Raw genomic sequence first — 27,679 nt, forward strand, 5'->3', positions numbered from 1 at the left:
GCAAGATTCAATAGGGAAACTGCAATTCATGGAGACTCCAAGGTTCACAAGCAACAAAGAAAGCTGCGCCAAACTCAGACAACATCTAAAGTACCAGTTCGGGGCAAAGTGGGGGAGTACGGCATTTATGGGAGCTGTGATGATCCGCGAGGCCAGAGACGAGATCCTCGGCATGTGAGAGACGAGCCGAGCGCAACGTCATGGTCACGTGGGCAGAATCCAGCCCCTACTTTTACATTTGCACGAGAGCAACTTGATAATTCAAATTCAAGAAAGCAGGGTTGGGACTGATAGAACTTTTTTATTTGCAAACGTCTATGTAACAAACACGTATCGAACAGGTTCAAATATGAGCTAGGTGCTGAAAACCGAACCCCCAGAAACGCCTCGTGCGCAGTTTAGATAGATATAATTATTCGGAAAGAATCAAATTGCATGACAATGCATTTCAACACGAGCTTCATGCCGTCTTAGCTCTCTTGCGTCCTTCATCCTCCGAGATCTCATACACGTCCATCATGTCCTGATCCTCATCGTCATCCGACTCCACACCTGCACGGCGCTTCAATCCCTTCATTTTCCGAGTCTGCAAGCCGCTGAGATCCTGCTTGCCCAGGTGAACACGACCGATCTTGTCACCAATCGAATCCATGCTGATGTTCTTCTTCATCTTGATCTCCTCGTTGGGCCTCTTGCCTTGCTTCATAGCCTCCTTCATCGCGTCCCGAGGGGCCTCCTGCAGACGTCCAACCTTGAAGTCGAACTTGGGCCCAATCTCCTCCAGCTCCACCCGCGGGAGCTTGTGGCCACTACGCTTCGTCCGGAGCTTATACCACCGCAAGTGAACAACAGGAGCCAACCCTTCAGTGGGCTCCTCAGCACCGATCATCAAAATATATTGGAGCCCCTCCACGTCAATCTTGTCACTCGTCTCACCCTTGAACAGGTCCAGGAACATACTCTTCAGCATGACATGTGCCATTGAGGTTGAGTCTTCCCAAGCACTGCCTGAGAAGAGGATCATGGGCCGCAATCCGATGCCGATATGCATAGCCAGATCAGTATGTTGCTCAGCGTCGGGGTGCGGCAGTAGCATCAATTCGCACATGTCAAGGATCTTGGAATCGAAAACACGTGCCATAGTGATACAGTTGGGTCGTTTCTTGTTGCTGCTACCGAACACCACAAGACCACATTCGTTTTTGTTGGCCAGAAATTCGAGACTTTCGACGCTCTCAAACGGGTGAATGTTCTCGTTCTTCTTGTGAAATAGTACTGAATCCGGTCTTGTCAAGGAATGGAAGGTCTTCAGAACAGTGTGTAAAGCTTGCGGACATTTTGAGCCATGCAGCAACAGCGTGCGCTTGGGGGGTTCGATGAGCTGAGGTTCTTTGGCCTTCAGGATGCGCGCTGTGCGCGCATTCTTCGGTTTTCTGAAGCGATAGAGATTTTATTGTAAGCATGGTGACTTGAACAATGCCAAACGTAGTCGGAAGGAAGTGATTCTATGACTTACACTTCTCTGAGCATCTTGACCGATTCTGAGCACCAAAAAACCTGGTTTAACGTGATATGGGGTCACTGATCGGGCTCGTGAAAACGAAAAGAAAAAGGCGGAGTGAAAAGTTTTGGCGGAAAGGGTCTTGGCGCCGCTTATCGATAAGCTTAATGCCATGAGTCTCCGTACATACACACCTTCCCCAACGTAATAATGTGTTACTATAAGATTTTTCATTTACTACACGAGTCTTGATCTACGAGCAGTAATTATTGGTCATACTAAAATCTGAGTGAAACATCACATTGGCCAGTACAAAAATATCTGATATAAATAGTTTCAGGCCGCGAGATCTACTCTAGCCGCAGCTTCTCAAACTCACGGATCTGTTCCTCTAGACGAGTCATTTCACTCTCAGCATCACGCAGTTTCTTTTCTTCAGCCTCGCGCACTTCAGGCTTAGCTTTCTCCTGCCATCCAGCACCGCTGATGAGCTTCTGCTGGCGACGCACTGTCTCGCGTGCCTTCTCCAGACTAGCCTTGGCCTTTTCTTCCTGCTCCAAGGCAACTTCCCTGGAAACACGGAGATAGACAGCTGCTTCAGAGCTCACAGGAGCGACCACACAGCCTGAAGGGGGGTTGGTATTCTCCGGGCCGAGCACACTAAGCTCGCCCAGGGTCTTGCCACCCAGGGACTTGATGCTAGTAAGCTCATCCGAGACGGTCTTGTAGCTGGTGGCATCGTAGGTCTGGATGATGATGTCGCCCTTGGTCTTGATCTCATACTGGGCGAGGATCGACCGAATAGACTTCGAGGCATTCAAAATCAGCTCATAGGCAGTCTCAGCCTCGGGATCCTCGAATTCAGGTCTATATTCGGGGTACTTGGCCTTCATGATCGAAATTGTGCTATCTTCGGGACGACGAGGCAGGCGCTGCCACAGGTGCTCAGTGACGAAGGGCATCATTGGGTGGATCAAAGTCAAGGCCCCCTCAAGAGCGGTGTAGAGCGTCTCCTTGGCCGACTGCTGCACTTCAGCCGGGACTTCGGGCGCAAGCAGGAACTTGGAATTTTCAATGAAAACGTCACAAAGTTGGCCGTACCAGTATTGGTAAGCAATGGATGCCGAAGCAGAGAATTCACGCTGCTCAAGAGCCTCATTCATCTCCTTAGCAGCAGCGTTAAACTTGTGCAAGATCCAGCGTTCCGCAAGGGACTCCTTGCCAGTCTTTGTAGGGGTCGGCCGAGGCTTGAAGTCATCGCCCAACTTGCCAAGCACAAACTTCGTGGCTTGGTAGATCTTGTTACAGAATCGACGATAACCATGGATGACCTGGATGTCGAAGGCAATATCACCACCTGATATGGCACCGTCAGTATAGAAGACAATAGGCTGGACAGAGTGGAATCCATTGTTGGGAGGTTTTACTTACCGCCAGTAGTGTAGGACACAAGGGCAAAACGCAGGGCATCAGCACCGCACTCAGGAATACCCTTGGGGAAGGCCTTCTTCTGGTACTTGGTAGCAGTGGCCACCTCTTTGTCGGCAAGGTTGCCAGTGAGCAATTTGGCATGAAGATCATCCAGCTTGATACCTTCCATGACGTCGAGAGGATCAATGACATTGCCCAGAGACTTGGACATCTTGCGACCCTCGGAATCTCTGATCAGGGAGTGGCAGTACACCTCCTTGAAAGGGACCTTGCCGGTCATCTTAAGACCCAGCATGATCATTCGAGCCACCCAGAAGAAGAGAATATCCCAGCCGGTCTCCAAAACGGAGGTCGGGTACAAATGCTCCAGATCATGTGTCTGACGGGGCCAGCCCAGGGTAGAGAACGGCCATAATCCGGAGGAGAACCAAGTGTCAAGAACATCGGGATCTCTCACCAAAGTGAAGCTCTTACCGGGGAATTTAGCCGCCGCCTTCTCCCGAGCCGCCTCTTCCGTGCGACCAGTAACCCAGAGATTCTCGTCACTGTCATCACCTTCCTCGCCTTCAATCTTCACGAAGTAGGCGGGAGCCTGGTGACCCCACCAAAGCTGTCTGGACAGACACCAATCGTTGATGTTGTTCAACCAGCGGAAATAGCTCTTCTCAGCGGATTCCGGTCTGATGATGATTTCACCGCTTTCAACTGCCTTGATGGCAGGTTCGGCGAGATCCTTCATCTTCATCCACCACTGAGGCTTGAGGATAGGCTCAATGACATCGTTGGACTTAGCGCAGCGAGGAATCTTCATGGGGTTGTGCTCCCACTTGACATAAAGTCCCTTCTCTTTGAGCATCTCAATGACCTTGTAGCGGGCGTCAAAGCGCTTCATTCCGGCAAAAGGACCACCCTTGCTGTTGAAGGTACCGTCATCGTTCAGGACAGAGATGAACTCAAGATTATGGGCCTTTCCGCGGTTGAAATCGTTGAAATCATGAGCCGGGGTGATCTTGACAGCTCCGGTACCGAATTCAGGGTCGACGTCCGTGTCGGCGACAATAGGCATCAAGCGATCCACGAAGGGGTGGCGGGCGAACTTGCCGATCAAGTGCTGGTAGCGCTTATCATCAGGGTGCACAGCGATACCGCTATCACCGATCATGGTCTCGGGACGAGTAGTGGCGATCTGAATCCGTTCGTCGGTTCCATCGATTTCGTAGCAGAAGTGAGTCAAAACACCAAACTCAACCTTCTTTTCGTAGCCGGGAACATCGAGAAGGGTACGACCCTCGACCTCCTTGTTCTCAACCTCAAGGTTAGAGAGGGAGGTGTTCATGGCTACACACCAGTTGACCAGCCGGTTGGCACGGTAAATGATACCCTCTTCGTGAAGGCGAACAAAAGTTTCCGTGACAGCTGCAGATAGGTTGGGGTCCATTGTGAAGGCCTCACGAGTCCAGTCGAAGGAGCCGCCGACTCTCCGCAGCGCGTTCTTGATGTTGGCGTGGTACTGATCCTTCCAGGCCCAGACGCGCTCGACCATTGCCTCACGGCCGAGATCATGACGGGTCTTCTTCTCCAGCTTCCAAAGCATCTTCTCAACCACGCTCTGGGTAGATATACCAGCATGGTCCATACCTGGCAGCCACAGGGTGGTCTTGCCCTTCATACGCTGCCAGCGGATCATGGTATCCTGGAGCGCATTGGTGAGAGCGTGACCCATGTGAAGAGCACCTGTCACATTAGGGGGGGGGATTGGAATGACGAAGTAGCCTTCCGGCTTGACCTTGCCATCAGGGCCAAATTCAGGCAAGAAGAGGCCACGCTCTTCCCACCATTCATAGCGACCTTCCTCGATCACCTTGGGATCGTAGGCGTCTGTGGTCTTCTCCTTCTCAATCTTGGCTTTCTTCTCAGCCTTGGGCGCAGCAGGCTTAGCCGCGGCCTTAGCCTGTTTCTCTGCGAACTTCTTGGCTTTCTCGGCCTTACGGCGCTCGCGCTCCACTGCAACGATCCAGAGATTAAGTCATTATCAATCGAGATAGGCGGGGGTGGCAATCGCCTATTGTGCGGAGACTGTCATGCTGTACGTACATTCCTTCTCGCTCTTCATCTTGGGGGGTGCAGATGGGTCCTGTCCTTCGACAACAGGCTTGGAGGCAGCAGCGGCATCTTGGTTTCTCATTTGTTCGTCGGCCTGGGGAGGAATGTCGGCGACGGGAGCTTTAGGCTCACCAGCTAGAGTACCATCAAATGGTCAGCCACAGTCCAAACAGCAGTCTAGAAGCTTGACACGGCGGGACAGAGACGGATAGCCGCAACATACTCGGGTTCTGGGGGGCAGAAGGTTGGGCCATTCTGGAAAAAGGTCGTGAAGACAAGAAGGGAGGAGGAATTCTCCGAGGCGCCACTCGCGCCACTAACTGACGGAATAGTATCTTGACCACCGAGTGACTCACGCAAACACGGCGATGAAGAGGAAGACAAGGAGGGGGAGGGGGAGGGTGGTTGTGCGAATGCGGGCAATTAAATTTCCTGGCTCAGAGCAAAGGAACGGAACGAATCAGAGGATGCCGGGACTGGCGGGGCTTTCAGTTGGAACCTCAGTGGATTCAATTTGGCGGGCGGTGGAGTCGAGATCGGGCAGTTCAATGCAATGTACGCACCGTATGTATGAGTATGTATACTAGTACTCAGTATGATTCTTCAAAATTGATTAGATCAAACACTTGAGCACTTGGAAATTTGGTTTTCCTGTTTCACTCGCGGGAGGATGAGGGATAGAATTATTTTCTTGTGACGTGAGTCATATCACTTGAAGAGGTTAAGTATATCTAATCATCACAATAGCCTATTAGGTAGCCTGTCAACTAGATCTTACAGATTGTTTGAAGCAGCCATACTTTCTAAAAAGAACTGCTGCATACATCAATTACTCTGTGCAGACTCGGTCTCTCCCTGGGGAAAGCTTCAGACTCAAGGCTCCCACCCTAGCAATGCAGTACGAGGCAAGTAGACTGTCGACCATCTCAAACACATGAAACTGGATCACACTCCTCTCAATGATGTATCAGACTAGAATTGGCATACATATGGTAAACGAAGCTGAAGCATGGCGAGTGATCACAATTGGAAAAGAAATTTGCCAAGGCAAACCAACAAGCAGGGTTCCCATCAACACCAGTCCAACTAACCACAAGGACGACTGAGAAAGGTGAAAGACTGCAGTAAACCGGCGCAGGAGAATGTAGGCAAGGTTACGCAAGGATAACGTTAGGAGTGGTGACCCTCCTCTAAGCACCGTTCGACAAATTTCACTCACTAGGTATACCAAGAGGATCAAGCAGAGATATATTAGGTGTATGTCATCTGTTCATCGTCGTCGTCTCCGAATTCAACAACTCATTGCAACCGCAGCGCTTCAATTCATGCACGCGTAACGTATCAGTCCAAAGCTGCACAGCCCTTCTGTCATGACTCTTCTGATTTGACTCCACCAACTCTCTGGAACACAGAATGAAGTTTTGGCACTGGAGAGGTTGTCACCCCATTGATGTAGGGTGTACCGGCAGAGCGAGTATCAGGTAGAAAGGGAGAAAGTCAGGGTAGATCTAAATCAGGCGCGTTCGACCTTCATGCTAAGAACTATGCTGTATTGTTGTTCCGTGCAGCCTGGGACTCAGCAGCCCGAACGGGAGCAAAATACGGATGGGCCATCGCTTCTTGAGCAGTGAGGCGTTCCTAGACAAATAATATTAGCTTTGCGCCATGCAAACTTCACATAGCAGAGTGCATACCGCATGATCGTATCGAAGCAGCTTGTCCAAAAAGTCAATCGCTTCGTCGCTGACGAAGCGCTGGTTCTCGGCGTTGACAAAGGTGTGCCAAGGCTTCCGAGGGAAGCGCGAGAGGAGATCATCATATTGGGGATCCAATTCAATCTCATACTTGTCCAGATATTCAAAGAGCTCTTCGGTTCCAAGAACCTTGGCGATCTTCACCAGCTGATCAGAATTGCTGTTTCCGTGAAAGAAGGGCTCCTTGCGGAAAATCATGGATGCAAACATCGCGCCCAGCGACCACATATCCAGAGAGTAGTCATATTCCTGGAAATCAACAAGTAGCTCAGGACCCTTGAAGTATCTGGAAGCAACACGGACGTTATACTCCGTGCCCTTGTGATAAAATTCAGCCAGACCCCAATCGATGAGGCGAAGCTAGGCATCATCAGCAGAAGAATAGATATGAGGCGTTCAGGACCACTAACCTTGCGCTTTTCATGATCGATCATGACATTGTGAGGCTTCACATCCCGGTGCATGATACCCTTGCTGTGGCAGAAATCCAGAGCCTTCAAGAGTTCGTAAACGTAGAAGCGGACATCGTAGTCGGAGAATCGTGGGTAAAGAGTCCGGAAGTCGGTATTATTGACATTCTCAAAGACCAGACTCGGTGTCTTGCTTTGGCTGTCTCGGACGACGTCTAACAGAGCTACCACATTGGGCCCACCTGCCAGATTCTGAAGGATCTTGATTTCACGCTTGATCTTCTTCTTCTTGACTGGCTTGAGGACTTTGATGACACACTTCTGGTAGTTGACAACATTGATACCTTCAAACACCTCAGAGTACTTGCCGCGTCCTGCAAGAAAGGAAATGTCAGTCCACATCTCCCACGATGAACCCCGCTGGGATGACCGCGTCGATGGAGGTTGAATATTGAAGCGTGATTTCGCCCTTACCGATCTTGCGGACCACCTCGTAATTCTCCAAAACACCCCAGGAGATGTTCACACTATCATAGTCCCAGTAGGACCGGGGCATATGCTCATTGACATCAGCATAAACGCGCGCCATGATTGATGGCGACGGGGCGATCAGCTTTCGAGGTCAGCCCACAGTCGGATGGCAATGATAAAATGCGGCGGGGTAGGGAGGGGACCGAGGGAAGAAGGATGATGGGGGCAGGGCGCGGCGACAGGATAGGAATCGGAAGGACAGACAACAGCAGCCGCGAGACTAGGAGGCCAACAACCCGTCTGAATTGCGCAGCCGTGCTATCGTCCAGAGCAGCCAAAGCACAGGGTAGTATACTAGTAATATTATGGGTGGTTGATCAGAAAGGCCGAGAGCGTTTCGCTCCGCCTTCAGGGTCACGAGACTTGCTTGTCCTATGGGTGACTCGGGCAGCTGCCGGCCTCGGCAGAATATTGATGCGGTATGATCTTCAGATGCCCATGCTAGGACAGCTCGCAAAAGCACATTGTATGGAACTTCGATCACAACTCGTGTCGTTCGGGGTAAAAGTGAGACTTCGACTCAAACTCAGGGTGCCACTTTGTCGCAATCATGTTTTACGATCTGAATGTGCCCTATAGCCCGGGTGATCCCGAAATTGTTCATACTCTGAACTTCCTTGCAGAACGTGCGTGTCCCTCTCCCCCCAAAAAGGCACGAGACCAGCGCAGCATACTGCGCATTTTTTTCAACGAGCCACATGAAGAGCTGACCTGACTCTCAGTCGGCTACACCACGGTTGCACTGTCGGAAACGATCAATGGGAAATTGCCTCCAAGCCTGACTGCCCCATCTGCTCCAAAAGATGCTCCCCGGAATCTGGTGCTTCTTAGCCGCCTGAATCTGACCCTCTCTGACCCTGCGCAAAACCAACGACTTGCCAGCCTGACTCAGACCTATGATCTTGTCGCTCTCCGCCCAACAAATGAGAAAGCCCTACTTAACGCGTGCACCAATCTGGAATGTGATATCATCTCCCTGGATTTCTCCGTCCGCCTACCGTTCCATATCAAATTCAAAACGGTTTCCGCGGCTATCTCGCGTGGGATTCGCTTCGAGATCTGTTACGGCCCGGGTGTTACGGGTAGTGGTATTGAAGCTCGACGTAATCTAATTGGCAATGCTATGGGTCTGATACGAGCAACACGTGGCCGAGGTATCATCGTTTCAAGTGAAGCGCGGAAGGCTCTGGGCGTGCGGGCTCCTTGGGATGTGATCAATCTTGCCTGCGTCTGGGGCTTGTCGCATGAACGCGGAAAAGAGGCAGTCTGCGAAGAGGCTAGGAAAGTGACCGCCTTGGCCAAATTGAAACGAACAAGCTGGCGTGGGATCGTCGACATTGTTGATGGGGGAAGTAACTCAGCTGCCAAAGCCACAGGACCGTCATCTAAACCGAAGGAATCTGCGGAGGTCAGAGCCGATGGATTGAAAAGAAAAGCATCGCTTGGCTCTGAGGCAGCAACCGAGGAGACTGAAAAGCCACTATCAAAACGGGAGATGAAGCGCAGGGCTAAGAAAGCTCGGCTAGAGGCGTTTGGCGGCGATAGCAGTGCTAACGGTACACCGGCTACTTGAGCGGGAAATTTTCCAAGCTTTCTCTTCTTGTTCCCAAATGCCTGTCGCGCGGGGATTGACAGACATCTGTCGAGAGCCCTGCCGTGCCGGAACATAGAGCCGAGCCGCACGGCCATCGCTCCGGAATAGCAGCGCGTCATGGGTAATACCTTGTCACAGGGATTTTCCAAGACCAAACCGCACACTAGCCAAGTGCAGCGATCTCCTTCGAGTCTCTAGGGACTTGTGTTGATGGCCGCAAAACCTGCGCTGAGATAAGCAGTGTGCGGGTGACCGAGGCCTGCCGCCTCCATTACCCTCTGCCAAGCATGAATACCTTTGGTGACGGTGCAGTGAGTCGATCCGTTCACGGGGACAGTGATCAACTTCATGAGACTTGACTGCAATCATCGACATTTCTGTAGACAATGAGACCAATGATGGCCATTGGATGGCATTGTGGACTTTGATACCGAGTGCAAGAAGCGCACTTTTCGGACTTCTATCATATGAATTTAGACTTAACGCAAAGACCTTAAGATGAACACATAAAACTAACCCAACCCTACTGGACTGCGTGCCCAGCTCACCATTATCTAAGAGAGTGCCATCTATGCGCAAAATCCCCGAAGCTGTGGGCCCAGCTCAACCTTTGACATATACATCCTTCCGATATGCCACTCTAAACCCGGTCTTTTCTGCATTTCTGGCGCTTCCACTGCCTTCCCTTGTACTCAGCGTCACCAGCTTCAACCCCATGCCTCTGGCAGCCCTCAAACGCGCCTGTATGAGTGCCACATGGGCACCCATCCCGCGAGACAGCGGCACTGTACTATCCAAGTACAAATGCCCAATGCTCTCGCCGGCTGTATGCGTACCCAGGACGGCCAATGCCGCGGTGCCGACCACTTCTCCGGCGTCCGTCGTCGCGATGTAGAGTCTCGTATCAGCTCTCAGGGCCGCGATCCTCGCTAAGGCGCCCAGCAGCTCCTCCGAGCGTCCCCCATCCGCGAAACCCGCGATGGAAACAGCAACGAAGTGCTCGCGATCGACATCCGAAGCCACCTCCCTGACCGTGATATTCTTCCTCTTAGGGTGACCCTTCCGCGCGACGACCGGCTCATCTGAATTCTCCAGGTCCCTGCAATAGACACTCAGCCTCCCCTTGGAGAAATACCTGGCACGAGTGAGAATCTGCCCTGCGGAAGGGTCTGCGTACTCGCACAGATGGATTTCCGGATACAGACCGATTGCGGCGTAAGTTGACTCGAGATTGCAGAGATCCTGCGATGTGAAGGAGCCTTGGAGCCCTAGCCCAACGATGCGGCTTAGCTTGCCCTCGAATCGGGGGACAGTACGGATGGCGACGCCTCCGGCTACACTCTGGTGCTGAATCAGGACATCGCAGGACGGGTACAGTGTCTGTACCGCTTCAACTTGGCGCACGACGTGTGTCTCCTCTGCCTGCTCGATTCGTACAACAAGGCTGGGCGGTGGGGTGGCGAGTGTCATATTGGAACTATGGTATATGTTCCTTCCAAGCCATGCATAAATCGTGTTATTACCGCTGCAGATTCCAGCTGGGAGAGTCAAGTAAGCCGTATAATCTAGAATTCCTGACTCGGACAAAGAACATGCACTACAGGAATAAATTAAATATTGGAGTCATGGATTCACAAAACCTCAGACCCCTCTCATGACTCACACTCACCTTCAACCTAGTTCCCTAACCAATCATGTTTATCGTAGTCAGCACAAATTAGCAACAACATAACGTGTCTACTGCTTAGTAGTGTACACAGCACATATTCCCTTTCAAGGTGAAAGCATCAAACTCTAGCTAACCCCACCCCCAAAGCCTACCACATCAATCAATCACGATCACCCCGCGACATCCCTCCAATAACCTGCATCGTAACTTCCTCCTTGCCCTCCGGCACGAAGACATGATCATGGTAAAACCCACTGACCACATTGGCACTGACCCCGGCATCGCGGAGTCGTGCGCTAATGGTAGCGATTAGACCCACTGCCTCAAGACTCGAGTGCACGCTGAGGGAGATCATCCGACACGGAAACACGTAGTCGGTGAAGCCGTGCGCGATGGCCTTCTCGCGCACGATGACGAGTGTGGTACCTTCTGCCTCCTGGAAGAGAAGTTGTGGCTGTAGTGCTTGCACATCTTGGCTCGCCGCAGAGACTGGTGTGTTGAGAAGTGTGAGGAAGACGAATGTGTCCGGATGGAGGATGGGCTCGAGTTTGGAAAGAAGTATTTCGAGATCTGCTTCACCGGGAGCCATTGTGGGGGTGGTGGTCGTCGTCGTCGTCGTCGCGTTCACAGAGACTAATGGGTGTGCTCCCGTAGTGGCTCTGGGGTGAAAATGGATAGTTGGAGCTACTGGCACTTGCTGGTTGATGCCTGATACTCGATGTTTACATATTCGGGTTGTTGACTCAATGTACCAATGGGCACCTACGTTAGATTGGTCGCTAGTAATGGGTGAGTAAGCGAGAGAAACCTCAAGTTTTGACTAATAATACATTTTAAAACTTTATCTGTGTATTCCGTATTGATTAAACACCTCAAACCTAATTATCTACAGGTAGAAGAGCTGCTAGACTTAAATGTCATCAGTATTATGATTATCAAGAGCACTGCGAGTATACACTATTTACCCACTGATATCTATAGAGAAAATCATCGTGTCTCATGTCCGTAAAAGCAGCATAAGAGGGTATGAATGCGAGGCCATGAAAAATGAAACCCACCCAGCTTCACCAGCAGCAAATGTTCCTTGCAGAAAATTGATGCGCGTCAAATCATAACAGGTCGTTAGACAGGCAAACATACCTGCTATCAAGATGCTTCCTCAAATTCAACCAAGACTCTCAGGTCGCCGTCCATCCAATCCACATTTCCCGCGGACAGGAGTGCAATGGTCCAGTCGCCGTCATTTTGTACCGTTGCTAATCCATCTGGTAGCCATACCTTGAACTTCCAGTTGATCCCTGCGACCCAGCCGCTAGCGGAGTCCAAGCCTGGCTCAGATGATAATCCCGGCAGATGACCCGAAAACCGGCGGGAGATCACTTGCTTGAGCGTCTCGAGGTCAGGGCACTGGCTGCCAGGCAGATCAAGTCGGGAATGTGTGCGCTTGCCGTCCTGGATAAGATTGATACGGAGAGAGACAGACATGGGCGACGAAGGTGGCCTGACATTGCTGGCGGCAGAGGCAGCTCCAGGGATCGGTGGTAAATTGGAGGGCGGGAAGTGCTGAGGTTGTGACACAGACGTCTGATCGTGGGATGTAGCATGCGGTTCGTGCTTCACAGCAAGATTGTCGCGGATGATGCGCGAGACGTCGCGAGTAATGCTACTTGCACTGTGGACACCTGTTAGCATGGTGCGATAATGAAAGAAGTGAGACGCGTCGGGCGACGTACAATTCGTTCCTCGCGGGCTGTGGAATATTACCACCAATCCGCCACCGTAAGTCGGAAGTAACATTAGCCTCTAATATACGTTGTATATTGTCATCTTCACACTGTGGAGGACATTCATAGCCACCATTGTGGATGACTTGATAATGGCTATCGACGGCAGCCACCAAGCCCCGCCAGTCCGGTTGCTGTAGGCCCGACAAATACCAGAGATTGTCGAGTTCGCAGTTCTGGTTGTAATTGTCATAGGACTTAGCGAATGCATTCCAGTCGGTTGTGTATCCGTCAAGCAGAAGCTCTGTTAGGCCCAAATCCACGGCCTGCGAGGTGGAACCCATGGGTGGCTGCGACGCTGACATCGGGGTCTGCATTGCAGTATAATCATCGTGAATCTGATGATGTTGCTGTTGCTGTTGCTGATGCTGAGAATGAAGTTGTAGATGGTCCTCAGTTGGCGTGTGCGCATTGAAGTTTTGCAGGCTGTCCTCGGTCTTCCGTCGCCGTCGCTCCTCGGCTCCGCCGCCTTTCCTCGTCTCGACAGCATACTGACGCTGTCGCTCGTTCGTTACCATTCGCCGCAACAAGGGTATCACCAGTGAAATAATTTTCTGTTGATCCCGAGGCCAGATGTATGCCCTGGGCCCCATGCCTTCATTGACCACATCTTCTCCAAAGAACCGCTCGCCATGACCCTCACCCTCGAGAAAATGACGTACGCAGTTCCATAGCCGCAGCTTGACCATCTCTGTATCCCCCTTGCCGCGTTGACCTACACAGTCACGGCGTTCAGGATGACGATCATCAAGCATGTAAGCTTTAGCTGCTGCCTGAAGATGCAAAAAGTTTTCTGGAGAAAGCTCGAGGGAGGAGAACAATTTGGACATGGGTGGACGAGTGTATTTCTTGTTGCTGGAGGGCTGGCGAAAGAGAGCGGCTGCCGAGTGCAAGCCCACCGCCCGAGCTTCAGATAGTGATTGTGGCGGGGCGCCTCGAAGATCTAGCCCATCACCACCGTAATGATGCGGATGTTGCTGCTGTTGCTGCTGTTGTTGTGGGTGGTGACTATGGTGGTGTGATTGCTGGTCCCCTGCTAGGCCGACATGGCCCCCTCCTGTCAATGCGGGATCAAGCGCATCTTCGTTTCTCTTCCTCTTCTTCGTGCCAACTCGGGTCAACCCAGAGGTTTGAGCGTGTTCATTCACCGGAGCTGATCCGGGTCCTCGCAGAGCCCGTCCGCCATTGATCCCAGCGGTAAAACTTGTGTCTGCAAAGCTGTCATCATCCATATGTATGTCCGGCCCATAGCCCTCTAGGTGATGTGTATTCCCAGCCGCCCCAGCTGCAGCGGCGACTGCAGCGGCCGCAGCCCATTCCGAGACGTCTTGTCCTGCAGCCGCTGTGGCAGCCTCCACCAACCCAGCTAATTGATTTTCACTAGGCGCATACCCACTTGTTGCAAGGTGCGTGTTTGGGTCGACATTCGACGCTGTGGTTGAGGTTGCTGGAAATTCGGCCGCCGACGTTGACGGCTGATGGTGGTTTGGCGTGGATGCCGAAGTCATGATGGCATATAAAGAGCGTAATTATATTTGCCGCTGTGGGCTCACAAAGCCTGTCCGACAGAACTGTATTGGTTGAGTTCCTTGGGCGACAACTTATCACACGAACTGTAGCAAAGATCCGTAGGCAAGAGCGAAAGGCGTGCGCTGGTGACTTGATGGATTGGAGACGATGAAGACGATGATGCATACACAGCCTCGTATTTTCTTGTCGCAGTTTGCTTCGAAGAAAGCGGGCCGTGATATAGTTGAATGCTAAGATTATGGGAGCAAAACCATAAGGATCCAGTATCAATACAACCGGAGCGTGGACACGCGCAGCGTCCTGGGTATTATGTTAGGAGGATCTGAATTTTAAGGAGACCCTTGCGGGCAAGCTTAGCCCTGAGGGTAGTGGTGGCAGCCCAATAGCGCGCTTATACCCACGGACCCGTCAAATGAATGGGAAGCTCAGCTCCCACTGGACTTTAAGCGTGCGCGACTCGCGATGATCGATGAAGCTATCCGGAAGGATGACGCTGTTTGGCTGGTTTGAAGGAAGGACAGACAGTGCAAACTCTGCAGGGAACGATGGACGGAGGCCCTCGCGACTGCCGCTCCGAGTTAGCGTGGGGGTGGAGCATCGAAGATCACCTGACTCTCTCTCATATACCGTCACTATGCTACGTACTACTAGTCGCCATATGTATGACACTTATCCGTCCATTTATCATTGCATGCTCGCTCAACCTTAGGAGAAGTTCATTCTGTCTGCTGAAGATACTCCTTTTGCGGATCTGGCAATCTGGAGCCAGCCCAGGTGCACAGATCAATTGGCGCCGATTATACAAGTATTGGAACAACACGCTAACTATCTAACATGATTCGCCAGTATCCCAGAACCACATCAGTCAAAAAATGTCAAAATAAATGAAGAGCAGATTATCGTATCCATGTCAGCACGTAATGAACCGCGCACCAAGGGTGATGCGGGTGATGACAGCATCAACATGCCGAGTATGTGTCAAATTAGAAACCATCTCCCTCTTTCCACATTCTCCCGACCTCCGCAGCTCGGGCTCTAGGATCCTGGCCTCGGTCGGTGGCATTGACGAATAGCTCGAGGATCAGTGCTTCTTCGAGCTCAAGCTGTTCTTCCAGAGTGATCTCCTTTCCAGGCTCGGGAAAGTCTAATTGGCTTTCTTCGCCTAGATGCCCATGCATCCGAGTGAGTTCAATTAAGTCTGCCCTTACAGACCATCCCTGAAGTGCCTCCTCTAATTCGGATTTAGCTGTATTATGGTCGCGGAAATCATTATACTCGTCTTCACCGCCGAAGCAGATCCCAAATCCATCGCAGTAGCAGATATGTTCCTTGACACAAACAACATTCTCGCCGGTGAAAACGACCTGCCACAGATACTCCCAAATGCGACCGGAGATGTAGTCACTAAGCTCAGTCCGGAGCATCCAATCGCGGAAATACACGAATCGAGCTCGGGGGATGGCTAAGATGCGCTCGCGGGAAACGGCGAATTGAGCACAGCAGGGCTGGGATAGGACTTCGGGAATCGGGTCATCGGGGAAGATCTCGCCCCAGGCCCGAGCAAGCATGACCTCCTCCTGTTTGGTTTGATCCTCAACTAAGGTGCCAGGGTGCAGCCAATCCGGACAACCGGGGCTCCAAGTGCAGCGCAAATTTACATAACCCTGCCTGATAACCCAGGCCGGGTTCAGACGTCGCAGCAACTCAGATGCATCGCCGTTGAAGAGGTCATCGTTGTGCCATGCGAATTGATGCGAATGCATGAACGCAATGATGTCTGGGAGGTTTTCGTAGTGCTCGATGATATAGCTTAGATAGACCATCACCTCATGTCCTTTGTTTTTGGGCGGATGCAAAGGTGCCGACGGATCATTTACGACGTAAACGGCCGACTGCCAGTCTGGCAATTCAAACTCGATCCAGGTAGTGTCCTCCCCGTCTGCCTGAGGCACAACTAGTATCTTGCTGTACGTCGCGCCAGGCGCTTTAGGAACACCAGGGGCAAAGCGTGGTTTGGCGGCGTATGGCGTCCGCGTGGGAAATTCTTCAGACACCCGGGTGAGATTATAGCGCAAGGATGGTGTGGGCGAGGGTGTCGCGACCGGCCTGTTCAAGCCAGCGGGTTGCGGAATTGGCTCCCATTGTGCGGAGAGAGTGTAGAAGGCGAACAGGGCCGAGAGGATAAAGGCGAAGCCGAGAAGGGGCGCAATGCGGCGTGAGGAGATCATCGATCACGATCACAGAATGGGAACTAGTAGGAAAGGGGAGAAAATACTAGGACAATGCGACACTGGGAGGCTTGTCAATAAGTATTATTGGAGAAGGCAGAAGGCGTCGGACGGATATGTTTTAAGCTTTTGGTGCCTGAGTTGGTTCCAGACCATGCAGACAGGCACCGGGGTCCGCACTCTTACTCACAAGAAAGGCCGAAAGGCTACACGATAAAGATAATAGCCATGGATCAGAGCCTTGAATAAAAGTATGTTGTGGTCAAGAACTCAGAATTGGTGAGAAACAGTCCCCGCGATCGCAGGGAGTGGCGAGAAGCTGGCAGGGCGGTATGGACTGTACGAGGGGGGAAATGTCTCGCAACAGACTTCTTCGTACTTCAACGAAAATGGCCCATGAGCCAGGGAGGGTGAAACAAGATTATTATGGTAGTCTAAGAATAAAGTAATGTAAGACGACACCAAGACAATCAGGCGACCGCGGAGGTGGTCACTGCATACATGAACGAGGATTGGTGGGTTGGACGCAGAATGGAACATGAAACCGGGGCTCCAGGCTGGAAGAACGAGCCCTGAGGGTATGCATACGCAAATGATGGCGCAGAAGAGCGGGCGGGCGGAGGCGGAGCTGGCGTCAGCAATAATTGGGGCTGACGATGAGACTGGGTATAGTAGTGTACAGTACTCCGTAACTTACCGCACCGCTAAACGATTGAACCCTCTTCTTTCCTCCCCAGATCGGCACAAGTCAGTCGCGTCGCATTGACTCCATACATGTATGAGCTCCTCACTCCGTTGGTAGAACTCGGTTCCTTAAATCATAGTAGCACGTCAACTTATCAGTTACTACAGTACCTATGAAGTCTGATATTCTGTACATAGGTGGGTAACTTATGTACAGTATTGTAATACACAATCCCTTCGACGGAAGTCTAGATGCGAGGCAGCGATTTCTCCTCCGACCAATTGCCGTCCGAACCACAGGGTGCAGCTGCACCTTGCAGTCTCCACCTTTATTCCAACATTGTCGATCGTCGTCTACGAAGTATAAAAGAGGCAGAATGCAGGAATTCGAAGACCCGCACACAATGAATGGTACTAATTACTAGTAAAGCAATGTTAATTGCACAAATACTTTATCCCGGATCTGTACATACCAAAAAAAGAATCATGTGCCAGGGTACGAGCAGTGAAACATAAGGAGGACTCCGAGAGGAGGCATATGGCCAAAATTTGGAACTGAGAGGTAGCTGGGTATGAATATGAGTCGCTTCGAAAACGCCAGAAAACAAGGACATCCTATGGAGAAGGATTGGGAAGGGGGGGGGGGGGAGTGTTGACAACACCATTGTGATGATACATAAGCCAAGAACAGAGTAGATTTGGTATGATGGAAATGTACTGGGTGACATATGGAAGAGGTCATGAAGTGGGAGAGGGGAGTAAGTATCTATCTATCACACTTCATCGTCATCGAGTACATCCTCTACTGTCGCGACCCGCGCCTTTCCCCTTGATGGCGATTCCGACGACGATTCCGACCCCTGCTCACGTTCGGAACGCTCCGTATCGTCAGCTTGTGTCTCGGAGGCCAGGTCGGTCCATTGCTGGGACAGTGACTCGATACCAGTCTGAGTTGCTGCAGGAGTCGAGGCAGATTGCCAGTTTGGCAGATCCTGAGGTACGGAGGGGCCTGGAACAGCCGCGGTCTCTTGGACCGAACTTGAATTGTTGGATTCATTTTCGGTCATGGGATGTGCGGGGGGTATGATTGTCTCGGAAGCAGTAGTAGGAACGGAGGGGTTACCCACTGGTATAGATTCTTGACCAGGTGAGTATAGAGGTGTTAGAGACCAGCCTTCGGGAAGAATTAATCCCTCTGGGAGTCGGGAGTCCCCAGCCTTCATGGCAGGTGTTTCATGATCCGACACGAACCGATGACGCTCGGCTGTGGACGTCACCGAATTTGACAATGCAGAACTTGAGAGACCCGGTTGAGATCCAATAGATTCAGCCGAGAGGCCGCGGAGCCGCTGAAGTTCCATTTGCAGCATTCGCACAAGTTGAAGTTGCTGAGCTGTGACACGTAGGCTGCTGATCTCTTGCAGGATCTGCTGTTCCACTTGCTGCAATTGATTATGTACGTGAGCCACACTCGAAGCCGGGTTTGGAACTGTTGGAGTCGCTGGCGGTTGCCCGAACCCGAGTCCGAACCCTATCTGTCGAGCATTAGGCGCAATAGCATCATTTGGCTGCTGCATTGGTACATTTCCCTGGTGAATTTGCTGCTGAAGATTGCGAAAAAGATCGCCTCTTCCTGCACCAAAGCCGATTCGGAAAGGTCCGAATTGATAAATTCGGGCTCGCGGTAATCCCTCCACTGGCGCATTCCGACCGAATGGTTGATTACCAAAAGGCTGATTCTGCTGCCCGCCAGCGTCGCCCCCGGGGTTGCGGTTGCCAGCGTCGCCGTGCCCCCGTGGCTGAGGTGGAGCAACGACCGGGCGTCGACAAGTCGGGCAATTCTGCTGCCTTTCGAGCCAGCTGCGAAGACAAGCAAAATGTAAGATGTGGCCACAAGGGAGCTTCTTCGGACGAAGGCGGTCAGATACCCGACCTTGCTGTTGTGCACCTTCACCTCTTTCCCCAGCCCGGTGCCACTGGGTCATCTCCTCGCGGCAGATGATGCACACTTCCTCCCGAGCGACCTCCTCAGCGCTAGCATCAGGATAGCGCTCGTTCATGTCACGTGTCGCGTTACGATACCGGACAAAGTCCACGATGCGGCGTCCGAACGACCGGATCGTAACAACTACATCGCGTAATATATGAATGGGCAGACCGTAGAAGGTGAACAAAATGGCGAAGAATGTCAGGTACACCGTAAGTTTGAGGAAGTCTGTCAGGAGGTCAAGGTAAAAAATCCACCGGCCTTTTTCTTCCCACCCTGGCACGTCCAACTCCATCTCGTTGACGTCGTTTTCATCCGCTAGGCCAGGCAAGGTGCTTGTCTCTGCAGACTCGGCCTGTTGTCGCAGGGCCTCGTCCCGCGCAGCTCGAATCTCTTGACGGCGTTCTTCCAATCTGGCCTTCAACTGCCGGTGGGTAACGTAGAGTTCAACCAAAGATATGGAATATCGGGCGGCGGTTGAGCTTGACAGAATGGTCAGGACAGCGAACTCGAAGCCGAACATGACCATCATGTCGGGTCGTGCTTGTTCAAGAACCGTCTGAACGCAGTAACTCAGCATGAACACATTGAACAGGACTGATATAAGTAAGGACAGAGCGAGCCGGAAGTGGAACAGGCGTGGATTCGCAGGCGGCTGCTGTTCGAGGTATTCTACGCGGCCCTCCCCGATCCAGCCCCAGACCTTGCCAACGAGAAGAGAAACGAACATGACCAGAAACCACCCTCCCAGCTCTCCACGAAAGATCGTCATCGCCAGACACGTTTCAGTGACAGCGAACCATGCTTTCTCATATAGCTGTTCGGTCTCGATGGGTCGGAGCGGTCCATAAAGGAGACGTTGGAACCAAAAGATGAAGAATCCAACGGCTAGAAGGCATACGTTCATCAAAATCTGGAAAGATCGATTAGCCCAGTCTGCACAGAATCGCAATGACGGATTTCCCGGTGCGCTTAGGGACGCAACGTGACCAACCATGCAGCCTGGGAATGGAGGGCAGAAGTCATACCATAAGATTTGCGCTACTTTGAGAGAGATATACACATGCGGCATAGAAGTTGGCCCTTTGATGTAGCGCTTTCAGAAACACACCGGTGGCCAGGGCAGTCGAAGCCTATTTGTGGTTGCGATTCAAGCGGATCAGCCTGAGCACAAACTGCCAACATTATGGGAACAGAGCTAACTTACCCCGGCGTAGACGGCGAACCTCATAGCCAGGAATTGACGGGTATGGACGACAAGCTCCCAGTCATTGGCAAGGACACAAGGCGAAAGATTGACAGTGCGAAATTTAGAAGGACATTGGTTGAACTATGCGAGGATGGAGGAGGGGAAGGGCCGTGGGAGGGGAGAAAATGGGGGAGGCAGTACTTAGTTCTGGACAGCTGGAGCAATCGGCAGTCATTCCGCCCGCGCTCGATGATGATGCCAGTTGACAATCTGCCGTCACCGCCTTGCGTCAACCTCAAGATTAGTTAGTGAGTTAGAGTGAATTGAGCGGCGGCTGACTAACGATTTAGTTGGCGACCACGGTCTTATTTCGTCATTAATTATCATCATGACTTGGATAGTACACATGTAGTAAAATCAGTCCTGTATGAACGCATGCATACTTATGGCAGCTTGCGTCTTTGGTGTCAATCGTGGACTTGATTTGTATTTACGTCTTCAATTGGAAGGCACATGTGACACTGAGTATTAAGTCTGAACTCTGAAGAGACAGACTCCTGCTCCACCTCACCTGTCCTTTATCTCTGGAACACCGACCACCGCTCCACCGGGCTGACGCGTGGTCATGTGACTGATTGCGAGACATTCCGGAGTAGCACCACCACCAGACCGGTCTATCAAGTCAGAGTCTATGTCCAACGTTTCACAGACCTTTACAGACAACGGTGGCAGATTTTGACCGCAGAGAACCGGGCTTTGAAGCAGAGGACTGATAACCACAGAGAACGACTGTGTGTATATGTCTATGTGCGTCGTTAAGACGAAAACGAGGTTGCCCTTGATGCTCGTCTGAGTAGTACTACAAACAATCCACCACTCTGATCTCTCGAGACATGCTTTGGAACCATGGCTAGGATGGCATCTCGACGAACACCTATTTTTACCGCCAACCGGTTGCAAATATGCACATATTTGTTTGGAGTTTGCCCCTTTTCAATTGCATTTCTAGTTTTTCTCAATTCGTCCGTTTCCTTCGTGGTCACGGAACTTCTTGGCCTTGATGCGGGAGAAGGCGATGCTGTTGGGACTTTGGGATTCGCAGATGAACTACTTGCCTTGATTGCTTGTCCCCTCTGGGGAGTGCTCTCAGATCGAATTGGAGTCCGTAATGTGAGTGTTCTTTCATGGTGCTCCTATAACTTCATCGTTTCTTCCTAGGAGCGCACTACTACAATTACTCACATGTATTTGGTTTAGGTTTGCGTGACTGGTTATGGAATCATCGCCATCGCGTTGCTCGTGTTTGTTCAAGCGAAGAATGTTTATCCTCAGCTTCTCTTAGGACGTTTACTCTTCAGTCTTGGAGGCGCAGCGGTATCGACCATGGTCACGGCCGTGCTTCCAGCTGTGGTCGGATCTCCATCACAGTCACAGCCCACCGCATTGAGTCGTGTGGCTGAGAAAACGCCGTCCTCCAAGCTAGCTGGATATGTTGGAATGTGTGCTGGAAGCGGTGCACTAGTCGCCCTCGTTGTCTTCCTACCTCTGCCATCTCGACTTCAGCAGCGGGGAGTCTCACCACCACAATCCATTCAATATAGCTACTATGTTGTTGCGATCGTGTCTCTGTCGGTTGCTGTCCTCTGTTCTGTAGGGTTGAGGCACCTTCCCGGGGAAGAAGGCAAAGCCTGGAGCTCTTTGTGGGCTCGGGGCCGACGGGAAAGGCCGGAGGACACTTGTGCGAGTGACGACCGAAATACCGATTATAGCAAGCGACACTTGCCGTACTTCCAGCAGCTTGGCGCTGCGCTGATGCTAGGATTCCATAATAGCGACATTTTCCTTGGCTATGTGGGCGGTTTCGTGGCTCGGGCATCATCTGTCGGAATCTCGTTATTCATTCCCCTAGCGGTCAACCACTATTATCGACAGTCTGATTTATGCCAGGGCAATAACGGGGATGGAATGGGCTCCGATGCTGTCAAGCAATCATGCCGTAAAGCTTATGTGCTGGCTTCAATTCTGACCGGTGTTTCTCAGCTCATCGCGTTGGTGGCGGCGCCGATTTTTGGGTATATGTCAGAGCGGTCGCGACAATATCCGATGCCCCTGCTAGGGGCATGTGTGGCAGGGGTGGTCGGCTATATCACATTTGCGGTGCTTCCCAGTCCGGACTTCAGAGAGCCCCACGGTAGTCCTGGCGTCTTCGTTGTGATGGCGCTCCTTGGACTCAGTCAGATTGGGGCCATCGTCTGCAGCTTGTCTGTCCTTAGCACCGGAATACTCCTTATGGGTTCTCAATGCCGGGTAGGAGATGGATATGGTTCTTCTCCATCCACTCTCTATGGCGAGGAGACCGACGACGACCTGGTGTCGGCCGATGAGACTGAAGGGGACCAAGAGGAGCAGGCTCTGTTGACTTCAGCTACGGAACGAAACCAGAAGCCCCTGGCGCACCTGAAAGGTTCCATCGCTGGAGTGTATTCCCTGTATGGCGGCGCAGGCATTTTGGTCCTGACCAAAGTCGGAGGATTACTATTCGATGTCCTCTCGTCGGGGGCTCCGTTCTACATCCTGGCAAGCTTCAATGGATTCTTAATCTTGGCGGGAATAGCCTGTGGGGTTGTTAAGCACTCGAAAACCCGCTAGGCTAGCAACTGAGATGGTTGGTTGGAAATTTGGGAGTCGGAGTTGACGGCTCGAGTTAGATTTGGCGGTGATGGCGGTGATGGCGGCGGCAAATGGAGCTTGGGCAGTGAAAGTATGGGGCTGCGACGATCTCATTTTCCCTCATTTTCTCTATTTTGGTTGAGCGGGGAGTGCTGGTCCTGCTGGAGTCCAGGACGGACCTCTCAGCGACTCGACCCACAAGCCCTTTTTCCTCCAGGGAACTTTCTTTGTCCGCAATGGATACTTGGAAGAGAATTGATTGATTCTTACTCTCTAGTGCTTACACATGAGCCGCAAACATGAAGGCTGAGTGCCTCAGCCCACTTGACAAGCAGGGGTCCGATTCATGCGCGAGTCTCGTGAAATGATGGTTTCAGCCCCCAAATGCGCGCCCGGTGTTAGTGGGCACTTAGTGGCTGCTTAGTTCCTGGCAGTTCACTTCTTGCCGGCTTCTCTAACGGTGGACAACAAACTGACTTCAGTCGTCTATTCTTCCAGTACCATCAATCATGGAAGCTCATCGTTCATTAGTTCATTAGTTTGTGCTAAAACTTCCCTAATCGATCATTTGTTTGCTCGTCTGGACGTCCCCATGCGGCTAAATTGAGACAACATTTCGCGCATCGGAAAATCGGATCACGTCGAACCAACTCTAATCGCCTTATGGCTTTCATGGCTTTCATGGCTTTCATGGCTCCACGCCAAAATTGGCGATCGGCCAGGGTCCGACCAGTGAGCTGAACCTCCCACGAGGATTGCCGCCCCCAAATGAGAGGGTCTCGTTCTGTTGCAAACATCGCATGCCATCCCCAACCAGTTCACAACAGCCCTCGACGAGGCTCAGCCCTTGTCGCACCAGCGAGAGGGAACCAGTTGGGACAAATCTATAAGAAACGGCCCTCGCGCGCCTTTTCGCCCCCAACAATTCCCTTTCCATACTCAGCATTCCGATTGCACATACGGTCGTTCTCCTTTCTCCTGAAGCTTGCACCCAAAGAGCATCTTGTATACCGTTGCTTGCCTATAAAATATCTTGATTTCCCCCTTCCTTCTGCCCTATAACACTCTTTCGGAATTCATATCTCCAATCCACAGCCACCATGCGTTTCCAGATTGCTTCCTCGCTGGCCCTGTTGGCCTCCGTTACGGCCGTTGTTGCGGATGACATTATCAACGTCTATTTGCCCGACACTGATGATGTTGGTCTCGCCGGAAAAGTGATTGGAACTGTATGTCATGAAATCCCTTCAGATGCATTCGCTGTGCCTCGGTTACCCAGAACGTATCTGACTGTAGATAGACTGGTGGTAGTCTCACTACTCTTGTTCTGGGCTGTGCTTCTACGACTTCCTCTGCTAGCGCTGCTACTGCCACCTCCGATGACGACGACAGTAGCTGCGACATTGAGGACGACACCTACACCCTCACGGTGGGCAGCTCCACCTACGGCATGGGCTTGTCTTACCGCGGAACGTATGTGACCCTTCTTGCTCTATACACCAAGCTTTCTTGTTGCTAACACTGTATTCAAGTACCTACTCCCAAGGCTGTACTCGCACTGGTACCACCTACTTGAGCTGCACCACCAGCGCCAGCGACTCCGAGGGCCCCAGCTCCTCCTCCGCCATCTACACCACTCCCCTGACCGCCATCCCTATCACCATCACCGGTTCTACCTCTGCCTCCGCTACTGGTTCCTCGTCCGGCGCCGCCGCCACTGCCACCGCCTCCGGCACTGGCTCTGCTTCAGGCAAGTCCACTGACTCTTCGTCCGCCAAGTCGACTTCCGGCTCCTCCGATGCCTCCGGCTCCAGCACCGCTGCTGCTAGTGCTAGCGCCAGCAGCACCGACAACGGTGCCCTGCCCTTGGCCACCAGCAGCTGGGTTGCCGGAGGTGCCGCCATGATGCTAGCCTTGGCCATGGCTTAAGCCACGCTCCACTCCACACTCTTGGTCGATGCCCCTTTCCGGTTCAATTTATAGCCCATGACCTATGACCGGTCAGTGTTTCTATAGAGACTTGTATTCATTCGGGAAGGATCTGAAGATTATGCAAAGAGCCGAGCTTGCTGAGTTGGGAAGGAGGGAGGGGAAGGAGAGGATGACGCTACCTATTGTTCATGTACAATGTCACTTTGTGCGCTTACTCTTTAGAATAATGTCATTACCACTATTTGCCATTAATCTCCACTACACGGGGGGAAGAAGGGGCTGAGAGTCACACTGCAAAGGACACTATGTCGCAACTTCCGAGAAAAGATTACAAAAACCCGTGCAGAGAGAGAATAGTACAAGTGATGTAGCACCACTGACTACTTGGCTTAGGTGATGACTATTTGCTACATACGCGCCCACCCCTCCAAAATCACGGCTTTCATTGGAACAACCCCGCGCCCCGAGACAAGGTGGCGGACCCAAACCCGTCGGACCTCTTACCACGCATTTCCCTGGGCTTGTCGTCGGCCCGGACCTCCAACCCAGCCCGAATGATGTTGGTGCGCAACAAGCGGATGTGTGCCTCTTGCAGATAATCCTCTAGATCATTGAGAACGGTTTCCTGCAACTCGGTTCGGAGGTCGACCTGGTTGGCGACCAGCACCTTCTTCTCCAGATCGATGCGGGCGTCCAGCGTGCCATCCTGGATTAGCGTGACCAGCTCCTGCACGAAAGGGTGGCTGAGGTCCATGTCCGCGTCGCTCTGCTGCTGGCCGCCGCTGCCGCTGCCGCCACCGCTGGCGGTTTCGGTCAGGGTGCCGGGGGCGAACATCTTCGACATGGAATCCAGGGTGACGCGGTTGAACGGAATGAGGTATTGCTGGATGGACTTGGTGCGGATGCGAGTGAAGAGGGTGTGAACGTGGCGTTGTAGGTGGATGTCGAGCAGGTAATCCGCCCTATAGGCCTCGAGGATCTCCAAGCAGGAGCGGAATTTGGAGTTACAGAAGAAGGCGATCGCGCGGCGGATCTGGGGCTCCAGCTCTAGGAAGTTGCGGAAGGAGTTGTTGTCGAGGACGCGCTGCTGGAGCTCGTGGCGGTCCATCGACGCCAAAGCGCAGAGCCCACCGTACACGGCCACGTCGTTGGAGGTGAGCACCTCCGTGTACGAATCGCCGAGGCCCGGGTCCGTGTTGAGGAAGCTGTTGGCTGCATCCAGGTAAGACCCTGAGTGCAGCTGTGAGAGGCCCAACGCGGTGGACAGCTTAGGCTGAACCTTGGACTGTTCGTCCTGTTTCGATTGCAGGTTGCGTAATCGGTGAACGTTGGACTGCACGCTCAACCAGTCGCCTCGCTCGATCGCCACATTGATGATCTTGAACAGCATCGAAATGATATGCGTCGGGGTTGTGCAGTAATCTCGCATACGAGAATATGCCTTGGATGCCGATGTAAGATCGCCGATGAGGTAATAGTGCTGGCCCAAATCTTCATTGCCCATCTATAGTACACAGGTTAGCCATGTATGGCTACTCCTCTTAGAATCCTCAACGGCGAGGGGCAGCCATCCTTACCCGTATACTTTCTTTAATCAGGTTGTTCTTGTAGCCCTTGAGTTCATGCTCTAACCTGTCTGTTTCAGCCTTGACGACCTTTTGCATGTGGTCCACCCAGTGCGTGTCAAGTGTAGCCTCGGGATCATTTGGCGCCACCTCTGCGAGAGCCCGCACCGCTCGTTCGTATCTGGTGACATCTTTGCCACTTTTGGCTTCGGCAATTGCGGCTTTGAGTGCCTCGACGGCTAGATATGTTGAACATGTGCCGATGACATATAGTCGATTGTACCTAGTCCGGCCTGGCGCCGAAATGCCGGTCAGCTTTGATGACGATGAGCCGAGCGCAGAGCAGTATTTGCCTACCAGTATAATTCGCGATGTATGATTCCAGTTCAAACTTCGGAGGATCTTGGGCGTGAAGGCTCATGGTTAGCGTTCAAACGAGCACATACGCACTGGGAAGGGGTGGTTCTTACCTTCGACCCTGATATTCAAGCCCAGCGAGGCTCCGCTGATGCTGTCCAAGTCAACATTACCACCACCCGGCCCTTGGCCCGTGTACGCGGCCGAGGGCTCGATATGCCCATCCGTTGGTAAGTAATCCATCCCTCCAACACGTCGTCAGCACTGCTGCCGACGAGCAAGACAGTATGAAGCAAGCCCAGAGTCAGAAGATATCTCTGATACGATGTTTTGAGCCCAAAATGTGCGTCGGGGAGAGGAGAATAGGGCAATAGAGGCAGCAACGAATGTCGCGAGACAGTAGGTGAAGTGGGGAACGAGCTGATTCGGAGGCTGGAGCGAAGGTGATTCTAGATTATTGGTACAGGCTGTTGTCAATACGCCATGAAAGCATATAAGTTTGATATCAGACAGTTCAAGGCAGGAAAGGAGTCTTCTGAACGGTAAATGAACGTTCCTGCTGGTGGTGGAGGGTGGTTGAAGGTGAGCTAACCTCGCCCTCTCTCCCACCAGGTCATCGGCATGGCGGCATCATTTGGCCCGACTTATCAGCACCGCTGCATACCGCCCGGGCCACCGCCTTGTAACCATGATCAACACCCTCAGGAAATCATCCGGGTATAGCTCCCGAGTCGGTTCTAAGTATGTAGAAGGTTACCAT

General features: G+C 52.2%; 11 protein-coding genes across 11 annotated transcripts; 3 read left to right on the plus strand and 8 right to left on the minus strand.

The window, feature by feature from the left end:
* Positions 1 to 319: 319 nt before the first annotated feature.
* BO95DRAFT_473635 (valine--tRNA ligase) lies at positions 320 to 5,643 on the minus strand. The gene is made up of 6 exons (XM_025589738.1): positions 5,259 to 5,643; positions 5,027 to 5,170; positions 2,933 to 4,936; positions 2,779 to 2,858; positions 1,877 to 2,655; positions 320 to 1,433 (listed from the first exon to the last, which is right to left on the minus strand). The coding sequence occupies exons 1-6, from the start codon at positions 5,287 to 5,289 to the stop codon at positions 461 to 463; spliced, it is 4,011 nt and encodes a 1,336-aa protein (XP_025442069.1). The 5' UTR covers positions 5,290 to 5,643; the 3' UTR covers positions 320 to 460.
* A 934-nt stretch (positions 5,644 to 6,577) lies between these two features.
* Positions 6,578 to 7,788, minus strand: BO95DRAFT_363323 (casein kinase II subunit alpha/alpha'; the record flags this gene model as incomplete). The annotated part of the gene is made up of 4 exons (XM_025582610.1): positions 6,578 to 6,673; positions 6,730 to 7,149; positions 7,200 to 7,573; positions 7,674 to 7,788. The coding sequence occupies 4 exons, from the start codon at positions 7,786 to 7,788 to the stop codon at positions 6,578 to 6,580; spliced, it is 1,005 nt and encodes a 334-aa protein (XP_025442070.1).
* Positions 7,789 to 8,170: 382 nt separating this feature from the next.
* Positions 8,171 to 9,747, plus strand: BO95DRAFT_442935 (ribonuclease P subunit p30 family protein). The gene is made up of 2 exons (XM_025586560.1): positions 8,171 to 8,356; positions 8,453 to 9,747. The coding sequence occupies exons 1-2, from the start codon at positions 8,281 to 8,283 to the stop codon at positions 9,301 to 9,303; spliced, it is 927 nt and encodes a 308-aa protein (XP_025442071.1). The 5' UTR covers positions 8,171 to 8,280; the 3' UTR covers positions 9,304 to 9,747.
* BO95DRAFT_442938 (uncharacterized protein) lies at positions 9,718 to 11,235 on the minus strand. The gene has a single exon (XM_025586561.1). The coding sequence runs from the start codon at positions 10,792 to 10,794 to the stop codon at positions 9,928 to 9,930; it is 867 nt and encodes a 288-aa protein (XP_025442072.1). The 5' UTR covers positions 10,795 to 11,235; the 3' UTR covers positions 9,718 to 9,927.
* Positions 11,098 to 11,800, minus strand: BO95DRAFT_442940 (uncharacterized protein; the record flags this gene model as incomplete). The annotated part of the gene is made up of 2 exons (XM_025586562.1): positions 11,307 to 11,800; positions 11,098 to 11,237 (listed from the first exon to the last, which is right to left on the minus strand). Coding segments are annotated over exons 1-2 (356 nt in total), but the record flags the coding sequence as incomplete, so codon positions are not given.
* Positions 11,801 to 12,139: 339 nt separating this feature from the next.
* BO95DRAFT_363602 (DUF3431 domain-containing protein) lies at positions 12,140 to 16,535 on the minus strand (the record flags this gene model as incomplete). Its single annotated transcript, XM_025582623.1, has 3 exons — positions 12,140 to 12,665; positions 12,727 to 14,209; positions 15,299 to 16,535. The coding sequence occupies 3 exons, from the start codon at positions 16,533 to 16,535 to the stop codon at positions 12,140 to 12,142; spliced, it is 3,246 nt and encodes a 1,081-aa protein (XP_025442074.1).
* A 1,319-nt stretch (positions 16,536 to 17,854) lies between these two features.
* On the minus strand, positions 17,855 to 20,841 carry hrdA (E3 ubiquitin-protein ligase HRD1). The gene is made up of 4 exons (XM_025586563.1): positions 20,739 to 20,841; positions 20,414 to 20,689; positions 20,235 to 20,339; positions 17,855 to 20,119 (listed from the first exon to the last, which is right to left on the minus strand). The coding sequence occupies exons 2-4, from the start codon at positions 20,435 to 20,437 to the stop codon at positions 17,993 to 17,995; spliced, it is 2,256 nt and encodes a 751-aa protein (XP_025442075.1). The 5' UTR covers positions 20,438 to 20,689; positions 20,739 to 20,841; the 3' UTR covers positions 17,855 to 17,992.
* Positions 20,842 to 21,301: 460 nt separating this feature from the next.
* Positions 21,302 to 23,044, plus strand: BO95DRAFT_431998 (putative MFS transporter; the record flags this gene model as incomplete). Its single annotated transcript, XM_025585036.1, has 2 exons — positions 21,302 to 21,565; positions 21,653 to 23,044. The coding sequence occupies 2 exons, from the start codon at positions 21,302 to 21,304 to the stop codon at positions 23,042 to 23,044; spliced, it is 1,656 nt and encodes a 551-aa protein (XP_025442076.1).
* A 969-nt stretch (positions 23,045 to 24,013) lies between these two features.
* Positions 24,014 to 24,619, plus strand: BO95DRAFT_134892 (uncharacterized protein). The gene has a single exon (XM_025580541.1). The coding sequence runs from the start codon at positions 24,166 to 24,168 to the stop codon at positions 24,544 to 24,546; it is 381 nt and encodes a 126-aa protein (XP_025442077.1). The 5' UTR covers positions 24,014 to 24,165; the 3' UTR covers positions 24,547 to 24,619.
* Positions 24,620 to 25,273, minus strand: BO95DRAFT_135003 (uncharacterized protein). The gene is made up of 2 exons (XM_025580542.1): positions 25,177 to 25,273; positions 24,620 to 25,056 (listed from the first exon to the last, which is right to left on the minus strand). Exon 2 carries the CDS (start codon positions 24,985 to 24,987, stop codon positions 24,694 to 24,696), a length of 294 nt encoding a protein of 97 aa, XP_025442078.1. The 5' UTR covers positions 24,988 to 25,056; positions 25,177 to 25,273; the 3' UTR covers positions 24,620 to 24,693.
* On the minus strand, positions 25,211 to 27,517 carry BO95DRAFT_389557 (COP9 signalosome complex subunit 1). The gene is made up of 4 exons (XM_025583579.1): positions 27,033 to 27,517; positions 26,920 to 26,964; positions 26,575 to 26,855; positions 25,211 to 26,501 (listed from the first exon to the last, which is right to left on the minus strand). The coding sequence occupies exons 1-4, from the start codon at positions 27,160 to 27,162 to the stop codon at positions 25,440 to 25,442; spliced, it is 1,518 nt and encodes a 505-aa protein (XP_025442079.1). The 5' UTR covers positions 27,163 to 27,517; the 3' UTR covers positions 25,211 to 25,439.
* Positions 27,518 to 27,679: the final 162 nt, after the last annotated feature.

This window comes from Aspergillus brunneoviolaceus (genome assembly GCF_003184695.1).
Source record: "Aspergillus brunneoviolaceus CBS 621.78 unplaced genomic scaffold BO95scaffold_35, whole genome shotgun sequence".
Taxonomy (NCBI): Eukaryota; Fungi; Ascomycota; class Eurotiomycetes; order Eurotiales; family Aspergillaceae; genus Aspergillus; species Aspergillus brunneoviolaceus.